The 26,277-nt window shown below is 40.5% G+C and overlaps 1 protein-coding gene across 8 annotated transcripts in view; it reads left to right on the top strand.

Annotated features, from left to right (window-relative positions):
• The window catches only part of PCLO (piccolo presynaptic cytomatrix protein), a 385,933-nt gene that overhangs the window by 240,876 nt on the left and 118,780 nt on the right, over nucleotides 1–26,277 (top strand). For all 8 annotated transcript variants that reach the window (XM_064142576.1, XM_064142575.1, XM_064142578.1 and 5 more), the window contains exons 9-10: nucleotides 6,981–7,062; nucleotides 25,756–25,881. In XM_064142576.1, coding sequence (XP_063998646.1) covers nucleotides 6,981–7,062; nucleotides 25,756–25,881 — 208 coding nt within the window. The remainder of the gene's footprint in view (nucleotides 1–6,980; nucleotides 7,063–25,755; nucleotides 25,882–26,277) is intronic.

Here is a 26,277-nt window from a genome sequence, read left to right as displayed (position 1 = left end):
CCTTTAGTTCTATAAATGCTTGACCATTTAATCATACTATTTAATAGTGTAGGGACTACAGGATTAATCTAATTCCAGCTACCTACAGCTGAAGTGCTGCTGAAGCTGTTTGTCATCAGTACTTGATGAAATTAGAGTAACATTCATCTGCATTTCAGTATTAATTTTTCAGATTGTCTTTTGCATTTTGAAATGTATTGAAAAGGAGTTAATCTGCCAGCCAGAACTATCTATCATTTTGTTAAAAAGCAGTTAGTCCAATATTACCGTATCAGCCTACAGGAAAGATCTTTATGCTCATCAAGGCCTCAACAAACCATATCCTTAGTCACTACATTTACACAACTCTTAAACACCTTCAGGGCTGAGGACTTCACCACTTCCCTGAGCTAGCTGTTCTAATGTTTGATTATTCTTTCAGTGAAGAAAATATTCCTAATAGCTAATCTAAATTTCCCTTGGTACAACTTGTGTCCATTTCCTCTTGTTCCATCACTTATTACTTGGTTGAACAGACCAACACCCACCTCACTCCAGCCACCTTTCAGGTAGTTGTAAAGAGTGATAAGATGTCCCCTCAGCCTCCTATTCTCCAGACTAAACAATCCCAGTTCTTTTAGCTGACTATCATCAAACTGGTTCTCTAGACCCTTCATCATCTTTGTTGTCCTTCTGTGGACACACTCCAGTAGTATCTCAGTGTTCTTGTAGAGGAGCCCAAAACTGAACAACATCACTCAAAATACAGCCTCACCAGAACTGAGTACAGGGATAAAATCGCTTCCCTAGTCCTGCTGGCCACACTATTCTTGACACAGGCCAGGATATCTTTGGCTTTCTTGGCCACCTGGACAAACTTCTGGCTCACATTCAGAGCTGGACTAAACCAATCTGAGAAAACTGTAGGAGAAGATGTCAGACTAGTAAAAGAACATGACAACAAGATGGATAATGAGACTATGTTAAAAGGAGATAAGCAGCTTCTCACTAAGTTTTGAATATAGAACTTCCAGTGATCATAGGTGTGTTTTTTAAACCCTAAATCATAAATACAAATAATGAATAATGAAATGAATAATGAAATCCTAAAGTTATTATAATAGCAGCATATTGTTATCATTGGTAATGGTTTTCTCATCACAAAATAAAAGACAAGGGCTCTGGTGATGCAGCCTTTTGAATGTTAATCCCCTGTTTCTGAAGGCCTTCAAGAAGTATATGCTTGTTTTGTTTCATGGATCTGTGTCCTTGATATTTAAGCCACATCTTTTTAGGGCCTCTGGAATACTTAGAAAATAGGGGAGAAAAAGGGGTCATAAAGTGAGCAGTGAGGTTAAAATGAGAAAATACTGCTTGTGACAGATATCCAGCAGATCACCTGCAAACTTTTGTTCCATGATTTTTAAGTCCATGATGCTTAGTTTTGATTGTTTTCCAACTAGAAAGGAGATTTCATTTGAATTTGTAAACGGCTTTCTCTGTTTGACACTTGTGTGTAGAGAGAGATGTTTTGTGATTCCGACTTATGCCCATTCCTCCTTGTCCTATCACAGGGAGCAAGTGAGCAGAGCCTGTCCCCCTACTCCTGGCCAGCCTTCAGATACTTACAAACATCTATCAAATCCCCTCTAAGTCTTCTTTTCTCCAGACTAAAAAGCCCCAGGTCCCTCAGCCTCTCCTCACAAGCCAGGCCCTCCTGTCCCCGAATCATCCTCATTGCCCTCTGCTGGACTCCCTCCAGCAGATCCCTGTCCCTCTTAAACTGGGGAGCCCAAACCTGAGCATGGTATTCAAGATGAGGTCTCACCAGGGCAGAGTAGAGGGGGAGGAGAACCTCCCTCGATCTGCTGGACACACTCCTCCTAATACACCCCAGGATCCCATTGGCCTTCTTGGCCACAAGGGTTCTGCCTCAACACAAGGGGGAACTTCTTTACTGTAAGGGTCACAGAGCACTGGAAGAGGCTCCCCAGGGAGGTTGTGGAATCTCCTTCTCTGGAGACTTTCAAGGCCTATCTGGATGTGTTCCTCTGTGATCTGTGTTAGATAGCATTGTCCTGCTGCGGCAGGGGGTTTGGACTCAATGATCTCTTTGAGTCCCTTCCAACCCCTAGCATCTTATGATCCTAAGACTCTCTGGGAATAGGATGAGGAAAAAGAACATTTCAAATTTAGTATAACTGTTTAAAATTTCTTATCTAATGAGTGAGTTGGTAGCCACCCCTTCACTGTAATCCAAGGTGGAATTTAGCAGGTTTCTCACTTTTACTTAGGGGAATTGTTGTTCTCACTGCATGCCAGAATGACTTCTAAATCAAAAGCCAAGGGTCCTGTACTTACCTGATTACAGACGCAAAGGTTTTGCAATTCATTAATGAGAAGGAGCATTGCATTTGTTTGTTTTTCTTCAATGCTTCTTTTGCAAAATATCTCTGTTATCAGGGATTTCACAGTAGAAGGAACTTTTCACCTTTAGAACTTCCACAGAACTTGACATTCATGATCTGCACAGAAAAGCTGTAATTGTTCAAAGGAGCAGGATTACCTTAGCTGTGGAAATTCTTGGTGCTGGTTTTCACAAATCTTGTGTGCTCATGGAAGTACCTGTGGTACTCAGAAACAAGGACTGACGCTGTCTAGAAAGAGAGATGTTGAGGTACTGGTATGTGTCCAGAGAAGGGTGGTGAAGCTGGTGAGAGGCCTGGAACACAAACCCTATGAGGAGAGGCTGAGGGAGCTGGGGTTGTTTAGCCTGGAGAAGAGGAGGCTCAGGGGTGACCTCATTGCTGTCTACAGCTACCTGAAGGGACGTTGTAGCCAGGTGGGTGTCAGTCTCTTCTCCCAGACAACCAGCAACAGAACAAGGGGACACAGTCTCAAGTTGTGCTGGGGGAAGTATAGGCTGGATGTTAGGAGGAAGTTCTTGCCAGAGAGAGTGATTTGCCATTGGAATGGGCTGCCCAGGGAGGTGGTGGAGTCGCCGTCCCTGGAGGTCTTCAAGAAAAGACTGGATGAGGCACTTAGGACTGGGTGCTAGGTTGGACTGGATGATCTTGGAGGCCTCTTCCAACCTGATTGGTTATATGATTCTATGAACCCATCACCCTGAGTATCCACCATCCTTCTCCTGGGTACCTAACTCAGGTAAAATTTCTGTTGAAGACTGTATTTCCTAATGGAATATACCCAGGTGGAGCTGTTGCAATTCACCTTCTCATGTCCTGTCTCAGATATTTGTGGAATAGGAGATGCAGGACCATTTAAAACCAGAAATTACTGTGGTTTTAATGACCTGATCCAAAAACCTGTTAATATATTATAGCAGTTGCTGTGGAATTTTCCTGTAATAGTAAAATACACTTGATGTTTTGGTTGTTGTTTGGTTTGTTATTTTGTTTTGGTTTATTTGTTTGTTTATTTTAAACACCATTAAATAAATTTATTCTTCTTAATTTTCCTTTTGTTCTACAAAATTCCCTCATATGAGGCTTCCGTAGAGTTTCTGTATCAGAAAAATTGTGTAAAGTTAAAAAAAAAAGGAAACTAAAGTGGGTATTTAATCTGATTAGCAGGGTTAGAAAAACCTCAACACATTTGTTTGCTATTCATTCTTTTATTTTGAGTGTCTCTGAGATGACTAATAACATAAACATGTGACCAGAGCTTAAATTCCTGGAGGAAAATCTATGTAGTCCAGCTTTCATTTACCCCACTGGGGTGCAAGCTCTGAGGGCCTGCTGAGTAAAGCACAGAAAAATAGGGCTTGAGTCCCATGTCAGCACAAAGAGCATAGTAAGGAAGATAGGAGGGAAGATAAGGTGGAGAGTCAAAACGTGTATGTGAGCAGAAGAGAATGGCATTGCCAGTGCCAAACTGCAAGACTTAACTACTTGAGTGTACTGAATACTTACAGAAAGGAGGGGCATGGCAAGGACAGATGGCAGGAATCAAATAAGTGGCATCAAGTCGCCTTTTGCCCTGTGACCTAAATCTGGGCTTAGAGAATTAAACATTCTTCATTCCTTCAGCCATGCAGCTGAGGGGTTGCCCCTTCTGTGTCATAGCTGAGATTTACGCTACGCTCATTGTGTGACTTGTGAGGTTCTTCTGTGTATTCACTGGGGTAGCTGGGAGACTTGGCGGTCAGAAGGACTCTCTGGCATATACTCAAGTGAAGGGAAATCATCTTTAGAGGAAGCTAGATTTGAAGCCTTGGAAACACAATAATTTTCCTATTTTTCCTATTTATTCTGCCCCTTTCAGATATTGTTCTGAAGATAAACACCCCAGTTGAAGCACTAATGATAAAAAAGGTGGTGGAGTCACCATCCCTGGAGGTGTTCAAGAAAAGGCTGGATGAGGCACTTAGTGCCATGGTCTAGTTAAATTGATAGGGCTGGGTGATAGGTTGGACTGGATGAACTTGGAGGTCTCTTCCAACCTGATTGATTCTATGATTCTAAGATTCTATGTAGTACTGTTATTATTAACTACATGAGTCATCTAGATTTATACTCACAAAATTCTACAACTGGAAGTAATGAGAAAGTAATAGACTAAAGCAGGAGACAGCATGTTTTCTGGTATTTGTCAGCAAATTGTGCACGGTATGGCATTGCTTATTCTTGAATTCTTATTTATTCCAAAAGGCAATCTTGATAAAGAAAGTTAAGGTAAAGGAAAAAAAAATACATGAACTTTAGTTTATGAGCTGCAATCTTCCTCAGATAAATTGAATTGTTTCTGGATCACAGAATGTGTTCATGCTGCTTCTGTTGAGTTGCATGGTTTTGTATTCTTTTCATTTTTATCAACAATTAAATTAAATACATTATTTCTGATTGTAGTTTTATGTAAGCTACATGTGTTGAACCCATTATTTTTACTGTTAAATTGCATTTGGAGAATCTCTGATAGTGTCATTAAAAGCATAGTGATGTCCCCATAAGTCCTAAAGTCTACATAGAATCATAGAATCAATCAGGTTGGAAGAGTCCCCCAAGATGATCCAGTCCAATCTAGCACCCAGCCCTATTCAGTCATAGAATCATAGAATCAACCAGGTTGGAAGAGACCTCCAAGATCACCCAGTCCAACCTAGCACCCAGCCCTAACCAATCAACTAGACCATGGCACTAAGTGCCTCATCCAGGCTTTTCTTGAAGACCCCCAGGGACGGTGCCTCCGCCACCTCCCTGGGCAGCCCATTCCAATGCCAATCACTCTCTCTGGGAAGAACTTCTTCCTAATATCCAGCCTATACCTACCCTGGCACAACTTGAGACTGTGTCCCCTTGTTCTATTGCTGGTTGCCTGGGAGAAGAGGCCACCCCCCACCTGGCTACAATGCCCCTTCAGGTAGTTGTAGACAGCAATAAGGTCACCCCTGAGCCTCCTCTTCTCCAGGCTAAACAACCCCAGCTCCCTCAACCTCTCCTCATAGGATTTGTGTTCCAGGCCCCTCACCAGCTTTGTTGCCCTTCTCTGGACATGTTCCAGCACCTCAACATCTTTCTTGAATTGAGGGGCCCAGAACTGGACACAGTACTCAAGGTGTGGCCTGACCAGTGCTGAGTACAGGGGAAGAATAACCTCCCTTGTCAACTAGACCACAGCACTAAGTGCATGATCTCAAATTCTGATTTATTTTGGAGTACTTGTCCATTACCAAACCCACGATGTCTTTTTTTTAACTATTTTTTTAAATCTCTGATTAAACTACTCAGTATGTTACAGGAGCATTTAAGCTTTCTAGATGCAATGTCTTCCACTGGATAACAAACTGAATTATGACAAAAGACATAGAAAATCTTCATCTCATTGTGGGATTAAGCTAAGCAAGTCCTTTGACTTCTCTATTTCCTCTCCCATCATTTATGTGTGTTGTTCATTAACATAATAAACTCTCCAGGGCAGAAACTGGGTTTGAAGTGCTTTGTTCAGGAGGAGCTTAATCCTTTAAATGCTACTTAATCATAAATAATAGTAATAAACTCTTGGCAGCAGGCTGCTGATGCACTCCAACTGCTGCATATTCATGCTGATTAACATTGTCCCATTGGATCTATGAATCTATCTCCCCCACATCCCAGCTTGTTCACAGTCAGCTTGGAACAGTCACAGGCAGTCACGCTCCCTCCTCTCAGTTCGGATGCAGCACTCAGGCTCAGCACTAATATGGCAGAGAAGTAACAAATTCTGCTTTGCTTCCAAATGACCAAAACTGCAGACAAAGAGGGCATGCAATAGGTGTGAGGTGTGCAAGTGTAGCAGCAGACAATCTTTCTTCAGAGAATTTAGTGCGGGCTTCCTGGCAAGTGGCTAAGTCTCTGCTGCATGATCCCTCTTGTGCTGATGTCATGGGGCAGGTGGAATAATCCCAGCTGAAAACCAGGCTGTTTAGTGCATGTTTTAGAGGGGCATTTCCTTCAGTTCTCACACTTTCCAGTATCAACCCAAGTGAATGTTGCACATTTTCAATGAAAGGTAGTCCTAGAAGTTTTAGATTGGGTCTTTCAAAAGGCATTTGAAGTTTGATGACAAGAGATATGCAGGAATATGAGGTTTTGCTGAAACTAGAGCAGTAACATAAGTGGTTTTGCATGCAAACATTATTTCGTTTATGTCTTTATGAACAGGATTTTATAACAATTACAAGAATTACATTTAATTTAATTCTTCTCTTGAACATTGCTGGGAGAAACAATGCTACAGAAGACGTTGACCACTTCCTATTCATTAGGAAATAAAAATTAAAACTAAAGCCACATTCAAAGTGAATACGGTGTGGTGGAAGGAAATATTCATTCCACTGCAGAAAGGTCTGACAGATGTCTTAAAGCTGAACATTTGAATTATGAAGTCGTTGTATTTCCCTGGATTAAATAAGCTTGTTTACCTGTTTCTTTCAACTGTCTAAAATTATTAATGCAATGGACTTTGTTTTCTCTTTTTATGACACGTATATTTGTGTTCCTCAGATAAATGGGAAGCCCCTGCAGTATATTTTCCCTCATACAAGACTCAAACTACTGAGAGACCCAAAGGATCACACAGTTTCAGGTAAAAAGAAAAAAAAAAGGTCTACAAGACATATTACTTAATTTGATTAGCATGAATCATGAAAAAGATTTGCAGTATAAAAATAGTTCCTGTGTCATTTGCAGCAGAAAACACAGTGATCACTTTAAATCATGCTAGTTGCTTCTAACAGAAAGCAGCAGTGCAGAAAAAAAGGTCACAGCATCTGTTCAGGATACATAAACTGTACAGACATGAAAAAACAGGGAAAAATCTGTTGTGTTATACATATGAGCAGGCTGTTTTGCTGTTGATTTTTATATAACTGTATTATTTGTAAAAGAATTTTCTGTAATAGAGGCTTCTGTAGGTGTTCAACATGTACAGTAACAAGAGTTTTGGTACTGCTGTACTGAAACTATTTTACAGAAAGTGTTAACAAAATATCTGATCCCATTTCTCTGTGGTGTCTGCATGCAGAGACATTTATCACAGAAGTTCAGAACTGTTCTCTTTTCCCTAATGCTACCACAAATCACAGAGACACAGAATGGTTTGCATTGAAAAGGACCTCCAAAGGTCATCTATTCCAAACCCCTTGACAGTCAGCAGGAGTATCCTCCACTACACTGGGTTGCTCAGAGCCTTGTTAAGCCTCACCTTGAAGATCTCCAAGGATAGGGTTTCAACTACATCCTTGGGCAACCTGGTCCAGTGTTCCACCACCATCATGGTAAAGAACTTGTTCCTAGTAGCCAATCTAAATCTACTCTTCTCTCATTTCAAACCGTTGCCCCTCAGAGCCTGCAGGCGTTTGTAAACAGTTGCTCTGAAGCCTTCTTGTAGACCCCCTTCAGGTACTGGAAGTCTGCCATTAGATCTCCCTGGAGCCTTCTCCAGGCTGAACAACCCCACCTCCCTCAGCCTGTCCTTGTAGCAGAGGTGTTCCAGCCTCTTGATCATCTCTGTGGCTCTCCTTTGGTCCTGCCCCACCAGGTCTATGTTACATTATCCCTAAGTCTGCTTACAAGGGAGATGAAAGAGGCAAAGTTTATATTAATTCACCTCCCAGACAGTGAGCAGAAAAGCAGTGTGATGTTTTCATGTATCCAATTGCAAAAGGCAATTTTGATCTAGCACAGGTAAAGTCTGTTTGCTTGAGGTTTTGGGACTGCATTGGTTCCTGCTTCAAATACTGATAAGGAGCTCAAAGAAGTTTTTTTTTTAGTGTGTTGTTCATCTTCTGTCAGAGGTATGTGGTTTTTTTCATGAAAGCATCAGAATTCTTATAACTACCTTTAAAAATTCTACCAGTGTGTGTCAGGCTCTGTTTCTGCACAGAGGTAATTACTGACTGCCAGCTCTGGTGTTGCCTTGAGAATTCAGCAGAAGTGGCACAAACTAACATGAATTGCTAAGTATTGTTTTCACAGGGTTTTTGGCAGTAAAATCTTGATCACTTCCACCCACAGTATCCACCTCATATTCAGGGTGTTAAGAAGTATTTTCTTGCTAGTCAGAGTAGCACCCACTGGTGATTTCAGGTTGCAGAAAGACCTCTCTACCCACATAGCATAGTCTGAAGGAAGCCACTCAATCTGTTGTTGTGTCAGCCTCCACTGCCCTGGGCCCCTGTAGTCCAAAGCAGCTCCTTGACATCCTAGTGGAGATCTTTGCCCTGTGGGGTGTTGAGTAATGCTATGATCCAAGCTTCTCTTTTACTCAAGAACAAGTGGAATTACAACTGCACGACTGTGTAGCTTGTGATTTAATATTGCTGAAGGCCCACTCTCCTATATGAGGTTACTTAGCCTCGTGCAATGCAAAATGCTTATTCCAAATTCCTGCCTAGCTCCCAGCACTGTATTGTGCATCAGGATAAAGGCCTCAGAAGCAATGACTGGAAAGCCAAGGTGTAGATATTGTCTTTGTATTTACTAATGCTCTGTGCAGCATGAGATCACACAGGATCCAATATTTACTTAGGATCCTGCAAAGGTTTCATAGCCCACACTAGGATTGCGTGCTGCCATAGGGGCAGTATATAGTATCTAAATTCTAACTGAAGTGAACACTCTTGACTATGTATCTACAAGCTGCAGTCATACTTTCAGTTTTAGTCCAGATATACCCTTTTGAAGACCTGCACAGGCATACTGCTATATGATGTACAAATAGATTTTCCTACAAATGTTTAAAGACTTAAGAGCAAATTGTACAGAAAAGAGCCAGAGTTAGAATAAGGCACTAATAGCGAGGACCTGAGCCAGAAGAAATTGGTGTGTTTGTTGCTCCTTGTGTATCTTTGAAGTGCTAGAGACCCTTGAGTTTGTATCACCTTTCCTCTCTCTCTCTCAGTGTCTAAAGGATTAAATTACACCAAAGCTCTTTAATTGTGCAGTGCTTTCTGCTTAGCCTTCAGCTTTCAGAACAACCTCTCAAGGAGCTGCACACATGGCTTTTATTCCCTTTTTTCAAGAAATCTTTATTTGCGAACAACAAACCAAGAGCAAATACCTTTGTTTATTAATCTATTAACTGGAGGCAGACTTACAATTATATTATACAACAAAAATTGCTAAAAACATTTATATATTGACCAATATGTGCTCTTACTACAAGATTATCAAATAATCATCTAGATGTCATGGTTGGTTGGCAGGCTGGTTTCTTTCTCTTCTTTGTTTCTTCCATTCCTCTCCTGGTTTCACTTTCTACCTCCTCACCTTATCAAAACAACCAAAATGAAGTTTTGAATTACTTTCTTTGTTTGCCTTCTGCTTGGTGCATAGGCACAGGAAGAGGGTATGCTATAAAAAAACCAAAACCAAAAACTCTTAATACAAGTCACATGCAGAGTCAGATTTCTCCAAGAGAACAACCGGTCACTGGCCAGCAATGAGGGACTTTATTGCAGCCATCCCTGCAGTAGCATTTTCAGCTGTATTGGACAAGACTTCCTCACCTGTTCTGTGGCTGGATTCTTACAAGACAGTTGGCCCGTGGTCCATTGTGTTTGATTATCTTACAGTACGTACAAAACATCTCTGCCTTAGCTATGTACAAAGCCCTGTCCTATGTGATCATTTCTGCACATGCAAGAACAGTTTCTATTGATGATTTAAATTATCTACTTGTAGCTTGATCCTTTCAACAGGAGGAGCTCCCTAAGGAGATGCCTGACACTGACAGGGTCTTCTGGCAGAGAACTAATGAAAACATCTCAAGTGTACAAATATAGCACATCTCAACTGTTCCATGCACTGCAGGAACTACATGGGGAAATCTCCCAAACTGTTAACAATTCACACTTAGAGAACTCCTGTGACTGTTGATCAGTTTTGTTGAGAAGATGTTGAGAGATGGCTGGTGTTTAAGCCCATCACCTCATCTCAACCTGGACATTATGAGTCAGTGTTCTGGGTCAACCCAGCTACCCAGCTATAGCACAGCTGTAACTATAGGACAAGCTTGAGTTTCATCCTAGTATCACCATTAGAATATGACTGGCATAGATCTAATGACATGTTTATCATAATGAAGGTTACTGCAAGATTAGATCCAGAAATTTTCATATGAACAATAATAACAATAATAGTCCCAAATAATTTAAAATTCAGGCTCTATCACTACATATTATGTGCATGTGGATGCTGTTTATTTGCTTTCTTGATTAATGAAAACGGACTCTGAGGTACAGATGCCTTTGATGCCTATTACATAACCAAGCATAATTTTGCACAAAAAAACATTTACTGCAAATTTTGGCATGTGAATGAGGTAGTTAAGGAAGGAGGAATCAGGCCAAAATTGGGATAGCAAGAGAATAGTAGCTCTGGATTAAAAATAAATCATAGAATCAACCAGGTTGGAAGAGACCTCCAAGATCATCCAGTCCAACCTAGCACCCAGCCCTAGCCACTCATCTAGACTATGGCTCTAAGTGCCTCATCCAGTCTTTTCTTGAACACCTCCAGGGATGGTGACTCCACCACCTCCCTGGGCAGCCCATTCCAATGGCAAATCACTCTCTCTGGGAAGAACTTACTCCTAACATCCAGCCTAGACCTCCCCTGGCACAACTTGAGACTGTGTCCCCTTGTTCTATTGCTGGTTGCCTGGGAGAAGAGACCAACCCCCACCTGGCTGAAACCTCCCTTCAGGTAGTTGCAGACAGCAATGAGGTCACCCCTGAGCCTCCTCTTGTCTAGGCTAAGCTAGCTAGAGAACCCCTAGAAGAACCCCTCTTGCTAGAGAGAGCCCCTCTCTCCTGAGGGTTCTCATTTCTCCAGCATATGCCATCATCTAATGCCAACAGCTCCTCTTTTTGAAGTATGCAATGTCCCCTCCTCGGGCAGTGCCGATAGGTGGGAAGGAGTTGCCAAGGATTTCCTCTGCAAAGATTGATTCATAATTTGCAACTTTTTTTTTAAAACACTTGGCACCATGTCTATGCTGCAGTGCCAAAGCAATGATGGTAGGTGATCAGTGATTTATAATCTAGCAGTGTTTGCTGCTCCAGAGACTCACTGTTTTTACTGAGGATCCTGTTCCTTTCGGATCCTTTACTTCAGCAGCATAAGCATTGTTTTATATGGCCAGAATTTTCTATTCTGTTTTTAAATATCATAATTATATGTGAAAAAAAAGTGAAGAGAGGGCAGGTAAATTAAAGCATTGACAATACCTTTGGAAATATTGCAGAGATAAAATTTTGCATTGTGTTATTCCTGATCAGAAAGATGTTTAGGTACAGTGGGTGAAAATCCAGCGAGGCAGACACCTCTCAGTATCTGTTTAGGTGCACTGAGCTCGCTCAGTCAAAGGTAATTTTTCCTTCTTTGCCTCACTTAGGCTGAGTCATAAGTAGTTTTTCCTTTTCCAGACATAGGATATTCTGTGTTTCCAAGGAGCAAAATGTGCCTTTGGCAGTCAGACCGTGTTGTGGAACATCCTCTTCAATTCTGATGAAAACAAAAAGAAAGTCAGAGAAGCAGTTCACAGAGAACTATGAACTTCAGAGTAGAGTACAGAAGAAAATTAGACTGTGAACAGAAGAGTGCATCTCTGATCTTCACTTCATCAGTGATGTCACTGAAACAGCTATGAGCGTGACAGGGAAGCAGTAACACTGCACACACGTCAGAGCTGCCTCATACTCTCCATAAAGGTTATTAATTCCTACACACAAGACTACACTTCTGCAGCATGCCAACTCATGGGGTACTTGTCCCAAGAGAGTTAGGTCAAGGAGTTTCCCTTTATCAAGCCCTCACTGCTGTTGAGAGTCTCTGAACACATAAGAGTCTTTGAACAAACATATATTTAGGGTTCTTTCATCTGTACATTCAGCAAATTCAGTTCTTACAGCAAAATACTGAAGTGCAGTGAATATGTGATTACTAATCAATTAAAAATCACATTAAGTATAGTCACTATGTGTACTGAATATAGTAGTCAAAGACAGGATGAGAAGTGTAACCCAACTCCTGTTGTCATGCTCTTGTCTTAGGGGAATACTTAGCCTGTTTCTTTGGTTTAATGTTGTGAAGAACTGAGATAAGACTTTACATGCACACACCCCAAAAAAAAAAGATAAGCAAGACCTCAATACCCTCCTCTAACACTCACTTCTCACTGGGAAGGATTTAATCCCTAATCAATGGCCATCATTACCTCAGACTTTGTCTCCTTACCAGAGATGTGGCACAGAAGGCAGAGCTGTTGCAGTCAGGCAAAGTCAGAGATTTTACAGTGAAGGCATATGGGGAATGGAAATAAAGGGAAGAAGAGTTGTCTGTGTCTTAATGGCAGTCTTAGAAAGAATCTGGCTGGATGTTAGGAGGAAGTTCTTCACAGGGAGAGAGACTTGCCATTGGAATTGGCTGCCTGGAGAGGTGGTGGAGGCACCGTGCTTAGAGGTGTTCAAGAAAAGCCTGGATGAGGCACCTAGTGCCGTGGTCTAGTTGATTGTTTAGGTCTGGGTGACAGGTTGGACTGGATGATTTTGGAGGTCTCTTCCAACCTGGTTGATTCTATGCTTCTATGAATCTGATACCATTCAGCTGTCCTGAATTAGAAGCAAACAAACAAACAAGACCAAAGCTACAAACAGATTTTGTTAGAAATGTACTTATGTGCCCTTTCTCTAAATTAACTGACTCTGAAAAGTGCGAGTGTGTTTGTTTAAAATGCTTTCCATGAACCCTTTTGGTAGCTCAGGTGTAAAGCCTTTTTTGTTTTCAGTGCATGAACATCTATTGAAGGATGTCTAATAAGATCCTAAGATACAATAGAATCATAGAATGGTCTAGCTTGGAAGGGACCTCAAGGATCCTCTAGCTGCAACCCCCTGCCATAGGCAGGGACACCCCCCACTAGAGCAGGTTGCTCAAGGCCTCAGATAAGGGGAGGTAATTAAGAGGGTCATGTGTGTACTGGGTATAAAGACCCAGTTTGCTCTCATAGTTCTCACACAGAAAAGGCTGCAGAAACAGATCACTGCAGCACTGCATGGTAGTTAAGTCAGGCCTCCAGGTTACTATGGAAAGCTAAAAGGCAAACTGGTGGGTAGTAATAAGATTCACAGAAGCCAAGCCACATAGGTAAAGCAGGTCAGCACTTTCACAGTAGGAACTTCAGACATTCAGAGATGCATATCATTGATGATACAGCTTTTCAAGGACATTAGAAAAAGTTAATAACATAGAAATGTCACTTTAAGGTTTCGCTTTGCAGGTGATGCATAAATTATCTTAATGACTCTCAGAGTAAAATGAAGACTATGTGCTCCCTTCTCTGCATACTTGCTACCAGAAATCTGCAGAGGTTTAATAATTGCCCTAGAACAAGGTAGTTAAAAAGGGCAATGAACTGAAGGTTGAAATAGTTGAAATAAATCATCTTTTGGATATGGCTACTTTCCTCTTGATTATAAAGGGAGCATTAGGTGGCTCTTTTAGACCCTGATTTTTTCTCTTGTAGAGATCTTAAAGTAGATGAGAGTAACAGATATGGTTTATGTACATAGAAACTATAGAAGATTCCATATCCTGGCAGAGAACTGGTTGTCTAATAAACCACATTGCTCCTCATCACCAAGAGACAAATATGTATTTGAGGTAGATGCACTTTCCAGAGCAGGATGCTGGAACACTTTGCAAGTGATTATCTTCCATTCACTATTTACCTAATGGCAGATTTGAACAAGTGCTTCAAGTGCATTGGGTATACACTGCCAGGCAATCTGGATGCAGGATGAATAAGGTTAAGTTATTTTGATTCTGCAAGTCACTGATGCAAAGGAAAAGTTCCTTGTGGATTTGCAGGGTGCTGTGATGTTCTGATTGTCTCAGAGCATCACTGCACCAAACTAAATGAGGTGTGATGTTTCTCTGTACTCTTAACCCTGTCCTACAGTTTACCAGAGAGTTTATTTATGAGAGATGCAGCCACCATGCTCTCCAAATACCAGCATCATGACTGCTGAAGAAGTAATGCAAAATGTTTCTCACTTCCTTCTTAGCATAACTGTACACTGGACAAGTCTAGACAACAATTTTGTCCAGATTTCTAGCAAGTGTAATAATCATCACTTTAATTTATTGAAAATAGCAAAACTTCCCCAAATTTATTAAGCATAAGACTAGCCAGACATAAGGTTTATTTAACCCTTCATCATGGCTCTGACAGGTGGTATTTAAGAGTATAAGACCAAAGTAGACACAGTGCAGTACTGTCACATCTTGCATTAGTTTGTGGTTCAGCCACTTTGTGGAGCAGTGATTTCATCTTAGCATTTAATGGGGAACTGGAGCTACTCATTTCCTAAAGCCTTTTGTTTATGTACTACATTATGTTATAGCTACCACATACCTATATATCTTACACATTACAGTGCATCATATTACATTTACATTAACTCTATTACTATTTCTTAAATGATAAAGATGATAGAGATGAGAGAGCTCAAAACTAACATTAAAGATGTTCAACTGTCAGTCAGTCTGCTGATCCATTGGTGTCTGTCAGTAAAAAGATATGTATCTCTCTGCCTACAGGTTTTTTATAGATTTAAATTTACAGTCTACCACAGATGACACCTGAATAATCTCACTCTGATGTGATAGATTGTAAAAAAAGAAAGGGCTGGAGGTTGTTTTCAAGTTGATGTGATAAGTGCTCCAAGATGCTAATTTTAAAAGCATTCGATGCTCCTTCAGGATGATAAGTAGTGTGCAAATCAGCATGAAGCAGATTTGCAGCTGATATAAATCAATGCTGCACCATTAAAACAAATGGAATATATCTGAGTTTCATCAGCTCAGGATTTGACTTCATGTATATTTTATACTTTAATTGCCAACAGCCAAGAAATGGAATAACTGACTAATCTTAATCATGTTTCTAGGAAACAATTTCATTTAAGATAATTTCATTAGAAAGCATCAAAACAATTCTCCGGAGAACAATCTTGAAAATGTTGTATCTATGTAGACAACCAAGCTCTGATATGGATCACTGTGATGTGTTCCAGAGAATTCCATAGTAGTAACAATGCAAATCAAAATATATCCTGGATTTTATCATGCACATTACTTTTCCTGCTGTTTTCCAAATGCCTGATCTCATTTAGTTTTGCTTGCTTTGTCGTGTTACCTTTCCATCTGTTCTTCAGACTGCCTGGATTGCTTTGTCACTACTATAGAATCATGGAATGATTTGGGTTGGAAAGGACTTCCAAAGGTCATCTAGTGCAACCCTCCTGCACTGGACACATACATCTTCCACTAGATCAGGTTGCTCAGAACCTTGTCAAGCATCACCTAGAAGACCTTCCAGGATGGGCCCTCAACTACATTCCTGGGCAACCTGTTCCAGTGTTCTACCACCCTCATGCTAAAGGACTTGTCCCTAACATCCAGTCTAAATCTACTCTTCCCTGATTTCAAACCATTGCCCCTCATTCTATGACTTCAGGCCTTTGGAAACAGTCATTCTACAGCCTTCTTGTAGGCCCCCTTCAGGTACTGGTAGACTATTAGGTCTCCCTGGAGCCTTCTCTTCTCCAGGCGGAGCAGCCTAGCACCCTCAGCCTGTCCTAGTAGCAGAGGTGCTCCAGCCCCCTGATCATTTTTCTGTCCCTCCTCTGGACCTGCTTCATCAGGTCCATGTTCTTCCTGTGTCAAGGGCTCTGGAGCTGGATACAGTACTCCAAGTTAGGTCTCGCCACAGCAAAGCTACCAAATCATCTTTGTTGATCTCATATGGTATCTAAGTAACTATGATATCTATATAACTACCTTGCATTATTTCATGTGACTTTTTAGTGTTTTACTCTCCAAGGACAGGACAAGTCATCATTGTTTTTTTGTGGCTGCCAGTTCCATTTCATACAGATAATGGAACATGGTGTAAAATTGTTCCAACAGATAAGAGCCTACCAGAGCCCAAGCACATGTCTGGTCTAGATAAGGCTGGAGGGGAGAAGTGGGGAGGTAATGTTTAGTAAATGAAGACAAGAGGAAGGTATTCTCTGTCTCTGTTCACAGACAGAGTTAGAGAGAACAGAAACAAATCTGTTTGATTTGATTGATATCTTCTCAATGTTATAGCATGGTGTGTTTTCACACTGTAACATCTTTCATACCTGATGTCTCATTTTCATTCTTTATCCTGTTGCATTTTTTCTAATTGCTAGCTTTGGACCTTGTCAAGAAAATGTCATCTTTGTGCTTCCTTGCTGTAGTTCAGTCTTTTGTTTTCCAATTTTGTTTTTGAATGTATTGTTAGAAAGTGATGAGAATTCCATTTAGACTTGTGGTGTTTTTTCTTCCCTCAGGGGTATGTCTGTGCATTGGCTTATTGACCTGAAGCAAATTGTTTCATCCTTATTTTGAAGGTTAAACATATCTTCCATTACAAACTACTCAGAGACATGTGGTGTGACCCTCATCTGCATTTTGCAGTTCAAGCCCATTTATATATTTTTCCCCATTTACCTTCTGTATAATTTCAACTTCAAAGCATATAATATCCAAAGGTGGTTAAACCACCATGGTTTTCCAGAAACAGAATAAATAGTGATCTTGGGCTACCAGCTTGAACAGCACATGCTCTTAGGATCTTAGAAATCCAAATCAGTAGTGTTTCTAGTAGCTTTTTCAAGAATTTCCTCACCAAAGTCTACTAAATAGTCATGTATCTGTGATGGTTTGGGTGTTCCCCACCCCCCTACACTTTAGAAATCACCCAGACTAGACTCAGCCGCCTCTGGAAATATGAATGAAGCTTATATTTACAGCTAGCACAATATACAAGCAGGTATGTATATACAAGGTAAAAGGTAATACAGAATCACAACAGCCCTCCCAGAAACCTGAGGCCCCAGGAGGGGCTCTCAACCACCCCTCACCTTCCCCCTACCCCTCTCAACCTTACCCCAGTCCCAAGGAAGAATGGAGGTTCAGCCAGGGGGTTAGGAAGCAAAGTGGATTAGCCCAAAATGGAGGGTGAGGTTAGAGAGATGCAGTTCAGCCAGCAGCCCCAGAGAGAGTGATGCTGAGTGTCTTATCTACGTTTTGACTCATGTTTTTATACATTTCAGCAAGCCTGTGAGCGAAGTAGACACTTTCTTTCCACAGCCTGTAATCTAGTTCTCACCAAAACATTCTAGCCTGCTTCAAACTAGCACAATATCTCTAACTGTGACAAGAGTCAGATTGCTGTTGATGCTCATACAGAGTTTTTTTTATGCCATTTAGCACAAACTTATGTGTGATTACTGAAAATCTGGTGTACAGTTTAATTGCTTCTCTATTTTCTTTGCTCATCTAATTAGAGAGACAAATGGTTTCATACTCTGAAAAATTAACCCAGAGGGAATATTTGAGTTAGCACATGAACAATGTTTCCACAGTTTCTGGGTCACACGCCTGCATTTTCAAGCCAGCATTGAAGTATGGGACTTTACTAATAATTAAATAATATAACTCTCTGCATTTAGTACAGGAATTCTACTAACTTTTATAAAATAAAAGATCCTTGGAAACTTAATTTGCACCTTTCTGTAAAGACAAGACTATAAACACCAAAAAAAACCTGGTGTACCTTGGATTGCCTGATTCTTCTTTACTCTTTTTGCCTTTTTTTTAAACCTATAAATTATTTAAGAGGTTATTGACATTTGTTTGGAAAGACAGGTTTAATAATTGCTTAGATGATTAAATAGTTCCAGGAAATGTAGGCTCTTTATGCTCTAATGGCTCTGGTGAAGCTGCTCAGCAATGTAGTAAACTGATGGTGAGATTTGATGAGCATGAAATGGACCTGCTTCATCGGGTCCATGTCCTTCCTGTGTTGAGGGCTCCAGAGTTGGATGCAGTACTCCAAGTTAGGTCTTGCCACAGCAAAGCTACCAAATCATCTTTGTTGATCTCATATGGTATCTAAGTAACTATGGTATCTAAATAACTATCTTGCATTATTTCATGGGTCTTTTAAGTGTTTTACTCTCCAAGCACAAGTAATCATTGTTTTTTTGGGACTGACAATTCCATTTCATACAGATAATGGAACATGGTGTAAAATTATTCCAACAGATAAGAGGTTACCAGACCCCTAGCACATGGTCTTTGACCACAACAACAGCAACAGATTGACAGCAATCTGATCTTTATTATCTCAATAATGGACCAAAAACCAATCAAACAAACAGAAAACCCCAAAGGACAAAAATATATTTGTAGAGCTGAAGTTATGGTCAGCTTACTCTAGCAAAATAAATTGTATTTTTTTTTCTACTGTGTAGCTCCTGTGACACAAGAAAATATCCAAGGGGATAAGATTTTATGGTGGTCTGAGCTACACAAGTCCAGAATCAATAAGTCTAATTGTACACAAAATACCTAATGGTGGAATTAAGGAAAAGTGAATGGCATTTTTTTAAAATACTTTCTGCAAGTCATTTTTTTCTGGGTCACCACTAACAGAATTTATTAGTATCAAGTTTTTGGTCACAACTCAAAGATACTTTATATATATATATAACATACATATATAAATATATACACATATATATATTTATATTTTTATATATATGCATGACTCTATATATACACTGAAACAGTTTATGATGTCTGGAAAGATAGGTAATGACAAGTGAAAACTCCTTTTGAAAGTCATAAAGTAGGTTAAATGCCAAAATAGCTATTGTGCATTCAATTATCTTTTCTCACTAAGTATGCATTTCTCTCAAAAGTAACTCTTCATTTATTAGAAACTTGAGATACAGAATGGAATGGAGCAGAATAGAATAGAATAGAATAGAATAGAATAGAATAGAATAGAATAGAATAGAATAGAATAGAATAGAATAGAATAGAATAGATTGGCTGGAAGTGGCCTACAATGACCAATTCAGTACTGGCCAAAAGATAAAGTTTATTACTAAGGACACTATCTAAATATCTCTAAAACACTCACAGGCTTGGGGTGTTAACCACTCTACAAGAAATGTCTTCCAGTGTTTGACCAGCTTTGTAAAGAAATACTTTCTAATGTCTAGTCTAAACTTCAGCTGGTGCAACTTCAAGCCATTCCCATGCACCTATCACTAAGTATGAGGGAGAAGATCTCAGCACCTCCCACTCTTATTCCCTCCTGCATGAAGCTGAAAAGTGCAATGAGGTCACCTCACAGCCTTCTTTTTCTCCAAACTTTACAACCCCAAAGACCTCAGTCAGCCTTCCCACAGGACATGGTGGTCGAGCTGCTATCCCTCGTGGTGTTCAAGAAAAGACCAGATGAGGCACTTAGTGCCATGATCTAGTTGATTGGATAGGACTGGGTGATAGGTTGGACTGGATGATACTGAAGATCTTTTCCAACCTGGTTGATTCCATGATTCCTTTCACCAGCTTTGTTACCCTGCTCTGGATGCATTCAAGGACCTTCAGATTCTTCTTAACTTTTGGGGCCCAGAACTGCACATGGTATTCAAGCTGAGGCAACACTAATTCTGAACAGAGTGGGAAAGTCACCTCTTTTAACCAGCTGGTTATGCTGTGTTTGATGAACCTCAGAATAGGGTTTGGTCTTTGGGCTGCCAGGATACACTGCTTACTTATACTGAGCCTGCTGTCAACCAGGACTCCCAGATCCCTTCCTGGAGGGCCACTGATCTCTCATTTTGTACTCGTGCCCATCATTACTCTGTCCTAGGTATACAATCCAGTAATTGGACTTGTTAAATGTCATACCATTGATGATTGCCCAATGCTCTGATCTATCTAGACCCAGTCTGCAGGGCCTCTGTCCCTCAAGAGAATCTACAACACCTCCAGTTTGATACCATCAACAAACTTGCACCAAACACAGAGCATTTAGCTCCTGCATACAGATTGTTGATAAAATATATTGAACAGATCTGGACCTAGAACCAAATCTTAAGGAGCATTTCTGGTATCTGGTCACTATCCAGATGTAGCCTGGTTCATCACAATGATTTGAGTTCTGCCCCATGCCCACCATGAGCTCACTCATCCTACAGTTGGACAACTTCTCTGGGAGAATGGGGATGCTGTGAAAGACAGTATCAAAAACCTTATTAAATCCAGAAAAACGACATCCACTAAGGAGGTAACTTAAAGCTTCTGGTTTTTCTTTTCAGCTGTATAAATCAGTGTCTCACAAGCTAACTGCAATGATTTAGTTTCTGCCTTTGTTTAGAAAAGTACAGAATCAATTTATTTGCATGATATATCTTGTTAAAGTTAGCATTTTGGGCATTTGGGGGATTTTTGTGTTTAGTGTGGCACATCTTAAAGCTTTATTTAAGATTTGACAGGACAGTAGGATCACAGCCCTGGAGATCAAGAAAAATTGCAAGTAACCAGCAATCTTCTGGCTTTGACACATCCTAAAAATGAATTTGGTTATAAAAGTGTAAATTTTCCCTTGAAGAGATGTTTTCCTGAAGATATCTTCCATATAAATCAATTCTCAGAGTTTAGAAATGGTCTCTCTCTCTCATTCAAAGCACAGTGATTCACTTTCTGATGGTTAACTGGTTCTGTGTCTTCTAAAGAAGAAAAGAGTAGTTCATTAATCTGAAAATATAAAATTGAAAGATGAAGGTCTGATTATATGATAATAGTCTCAGAGATGAAAATCAAGACTTAAAAGGTGAAAAAATAAAGGAAAAAAAAAAACAAAACACCAAAAAACAAGGGAGAGAGATCTGAGAAAGCATGTGGTTGAGAGTTATTTTAAAACTAGCTGCATTCAAAGTAATAAATTGGGCAATGTCATTGCAAAGAGAAGTAGTAAACTGAGTATTTCCAATACGTATAATACAAACAGGCTTCAAATCCCATCTTCACACGAGAAAACACAGGAATATCCAATTGGTATTACTTTGGCAGCCAGAACGTTGCACTTAAAGCTCAATGGGTAAAATGAGTCTCATCCATTCTGACTGCCAGGAACTGAATGTTGTGGAATTTAAGTTAAAATACTTCTTCTAGTAGTGTTTGGGAGCTGGGATTGTTTAGCCTGGAGAAGAGGAGGCTCAGGGGTGACCTTATTGCTGTCTACAACTACCTGAAGGGTGGTCGTGGCCAGGAGGAGGTTGCTCTCTTCTCTCAGGTGGCCAGCACCAGAACGAGAGGACACAGCCTCAGGCTATGCCAGGGGAGATTTAGGCTCGAGGTGAGGAGAAAGTTCTTCACTGAGAGAGTCATTGGACACTGGAATGGGCTGCCCGGGGAGGTGGTGGAGTCGCCGTCCCTGGGGCAGTTCAAGGCAAGGTTGGACGTGGCACTTGGTGCCATGGTCTAGCCTTGAGCTCTGTGGTAAAGGGTTGGACTTGATGATCTGTGAGGTCTCTTCCAACCCTGGTGATACTGTGATACTGTGATACTGTGTTTGTGTACATTCTTGCCCTATCAGATCTTTGTACAGTTATAACTTATGGAGTCATTGTTCGTACTGTTATAGAGTTGAGTGTACATATTCCCTAAATCTTTTACCTGCTCTGAAAGTATAAGGACTGAGTATCACGACACAGGAAAACCAAAAATGCATTGAAATTATTTAATATGACAGATCTAACTTTATCTCAGACTTGGATATAAATATAATCTAGGGGTGAATTATATTCAATATGTGTGTATGAAAGTCTTGTTTGTACTCCTAGTCATACCTTACCAAAACCAGTTTATCTTGTTATGCACTATGGTAGATAAACCCTACAAGATGTGGTCTACAAAGAGTCTTGATCATCCTTTGTAAAACTTAAAGGTCTGTCACACTCAAGCCCTCAGTCATATCATGGCCTATTCTCACAATGCTGCTGAAACTCATCCTTGGCCATCCCTAAAATCTTGATATACTGATAGCACATTGCCAGTAGTCATCCTGTCACTGAATCCTCATTCTGATTGTTGTTAAGTCTAGATGTTGATCTAATTAAAGTCTACCACATCCCCAAGACTGATCTGTGAACTTATCTGTACCTGCCAGCTGAGGTGCCTGCAGCTCACATCACTAGTTGTGTGGCTGAACTTCTTGCATGCCCCAGCAATGCACTCTTCTCGATTTAAGGAGCAGCATGATCCTCTCAGTGCATTGAGTATAGCTATATACATTAATTAATGTGCTGTAGCTCTAAGAACAATCCTTGTGGATTTCCTTTTAATTCCTCATCAACAGTTTTCCTTGGCTGCTTCCACCCTCCTGTTCTAAGAGTATATTAGAGGGATACACTATTTTGATCTAGGCTTACAGAGGTGGAGTGATGTGCTTCCATAGAATCATAGAATCAACCAGGTTGGAAGAGACCTCCAACATCATCCACTCCAACCTAGCCCCCAGCCCTATTCAGTCATCTAGACCATGGCACTAAGTGCCTTGTCCAGTCTTTTCTTGAACACCTCCAGGGACGGTGACTCCACCATCTCCCTGGGCAGCCCATTCCAATGCAGATCACTCTCTCTGGCAAGAACTTCCTCCTAACATCCAGCCTGTACTTCCCCTGGCACAACTTGAGACTGTGTCCCCTTGTTCTATTGATGGTTGTCTGGGAGAAGAGACCAACCCCCACCTGGCACAATGCCCCCTCAGGTAGTTGTAGGCAGCAATGAGGTCAGTCCTGAGCCTTCCCTTCTCCAGGCTAAACAACCCCAGCTCCCTCAGGCTCTCCTCATAGGGTTTGTGTTCCAGGCCTTTCACCAGCCTTGTTGCCCTTCTCTGGGCACCTTCCAGCACCTCAACATCTCTCTTGAATTGAGGGGCCCAGAATTAAGCAATTCCTGGTGAACTCTGTGAATCATGAGATTAATGTGGCCTTCCTTGCCTTTATATTGTGCTTTACAGATCCATGCATGTATCTGAGTACCAGACAAGTTCCAAAAGACAATAATGTTTTGAAATATATCTAATTATGTTTAAATAGAAATATAATATGATACAATATCATAATATAGTATTATGATAAAAAATAATTATGATAACATATCTACTTATATCTAACAATTATGAGGGGAGCCGAGGCACAAAGGATAATGATGTAGCTAAACTGGAGTAGAAAAAAGAGTTGAAACGGTTTTGGCCAGAAACACAGCATGGATATCTTGCTTCTAAAACAAATTTATCAAACACTAATAGGATTATGGGGGGAAAAGTAATCTAAAAAAAGATAAACTTGCAAAGGTATTGTGTGCTCATCTTCCTATAGGTGATTAGCCTAATCACACAACAAGTTTAGCTTATTAAATTCATAAATTAAAACTTGATTATTTAGCTATTACAGTAGAGGTGAGAACATCAGCCTTTACATTCCTAGATCAAAGTGTGAATCATCTCATATGAAATTTTCTTCAAAGGAGAAATTTGGTTTTCATCTATGGGAAGGTTTTTTTGGTTTGTTGTTGTTTGTTTCTAAAGGCAGGATGGCATGAAAAAAATGGCTATGCATAAGATTAAATGCACAAGACTATTTTTTAAGCTTTTGGTTTTCACTCTTGTTGTTCTGTACATAAAGGAGATTAGTGGTGTGCTTCTCTCCAGCTAAAATACTGAGAGTGATCAAAATGGTTTTGTCCTTTATAAAAAATGGAGAAAAGCTGTTAGCTTTATTGATGCTTTGCACATACTGAACATAGGCATTTTCCCTTTTTTTTTGATAACTTATTCATCCTTTGATGTAAAAAGACATCAATTAAGAGCAAATATTTAATGAAAATAATTCCATCTGCCAAATAGAGGTTCATGTAAATGTACTGGCTTTGCTGCTGAAGCTCAGTCATCCCTCCATGTTTAGGTGATTCTAGAAGCTCAGCCACTCTAATTTTTCAGCTGAATTACATGCACGATGTGGGCATATGGTAAAGCTGTCATTTGAGTCCACATTTCACATGGATTTCTAGCAATTTAATGCAGTTTAATTAATACTGAAAATTCTGGTTTGACTGAAATAGGTTTGCCATGCAAATAGTCCCTTTGCAGTAGAGTAAGGCTGTCAGAAGTTAGGATTGGCTTTAATGTCATTTTTAGTGAAGCAGTTATTTGTGTTCACTCATGCAGTACTTCCTCAAGAAGATTTTTTTTCCTTCACTGATACACTTTTACACATGATCATCACAAAGATGATCAGAGGGCTGGAGCACTTCTCCTATGAGGACAAGCTGAGAGAACCTGAGGTTGTTCAGCATGGAGAAAATAAGGCTGCAAGGAGTGGCCTTCCAGTACTTAAAGGGGGGATGTAGGAATAATGGGGAGGGAATTTTTCTCAGAGTGTAGCAGTAGAACAAGAGGTGACAATTTGAAACTGAAAGAGGACAGATAAAGATCTGAACTGTGTTCAGTTCTGGGCTCCTCAATTCAAGAGATGCTGAGGTGCTGGAACACATCCAGAGCAGGGTGACGAAGCAGGTGAGAAGCCTGGAACAAAAACCCTATGAGGAGAGGCTGAGGGAGCTGAGGTTGTTTAGCCTGGAGAAAAGGAGACTCAGGGGTGACCTCATTGATGTCTACAACTACCTGAGGGGATGTTGTAGCCAGGTGGGGGTTGTTCTCTTCTCCCAGGCAACCAGCAATAGAACAAGGGGACACAGTCTCAAGTTGTGCTGGGGGAAGTACAGGCTGGATGTTAGGAGTGAGTTCTTCCCAGAGAGAGTGATTGGCATTGGAATGGGCTGCCCAGGGAGGTGGTGGAGTCACCATTCCTGGAGGTGTTCAATAAAAGCCTGGGGGAGGCACTTAGTGCCATGGTCTATTTGACTGGATAGGGCTGGGTGCTAGGTGGGACTGGATGATCTTGGAGGCCTCTTCCAACCTGGTTGATTCTATGATTCTATGATTCTATGGTTCAGATATTAGGAAGCATTTCTTGATTTTGAGAGTGGTAAGAAACAAGGACAGGTTGCCCAGAGAGGTCCCTGGAAATGTTCACAGCCATGTTGGATGGGGCTTTGAGCAACCTGGTCTACTGGAAGATGTCCCTACCCATAGCAGAGATATTGGAACTAGATGATTTTTCAACTCAAACCATTTTGTGATACTCAAAATTCATGGATGGGACTGCAGTTATCCTTAATCTTCCAACCATAACCAGAAGTTGCTGGTGACACTTTTCACTAACCTCTGTGTTAGTGTTTAGTTTTCTTTTCATTTCTTTCTGGTGAATTATTCATTGCTTCATTTCTGTTTAAAGTTATCTCTTTCTTTTGATCACAGGCAATGGCCTGGGAATACGAGTTGTAGGTGGGAAAGAAATTCCTGGAAGCAGTGGGGAGATTGGAGCTTATGTTGCCAAGATCTTGCCTGGGGGCAATGCAGAGCAGACCGGGAAGCTGATAGAAGGTAAGATCAATTCATTATCAAGAAACAGAACCATAGGTGCATTGAAAGTTCAGCAGAGTTATTTAGTGTAGATTTCCTCTTGCACAACAGTTGTAATCTTGTGCAAGTAGTGAAAGATCTCTGAGAGCCCCTATAAACCTGTGTTTCAAGAACTGGAAGTGACTTCCTCATTTCATTGACTTTAACAAGACTACATTAGACAATACATCATCCTTTAAGCAAGATATTTGAATGGAATTCAATTTAGCTATCATTTAATTTCCCTGATTTTTACAAATGTGATAATTCTGTCTGATAACAGTTTCTTTCTATCTATAATCATGTAACTCTTCCTTTCTCTGTATAACTATTTTCTTTTTCTTTTTTTTTAATGCCAATAGCTGTATGCACCTGAAA

This window comes from Pogoniulus pusillus, chromosome 4 (assembly GCF_015220805.1).
Source record: "Pogoniulus pusillus isolate bPogPus1 chromosome 4, bPogPus1.pri, whole genome shotgun sequence".
Taxonomy (NCBI): Eukaryota; Metazoa; Chordata; class Aves; order Piciformes; family Lybiidae; genus Pogoniulus; species Pogoniulus pusillus.
Note: the sequence above shows the minus strand (reverse complement) of the source record. Positions and strands in the feature narration are given on the sequence as shown.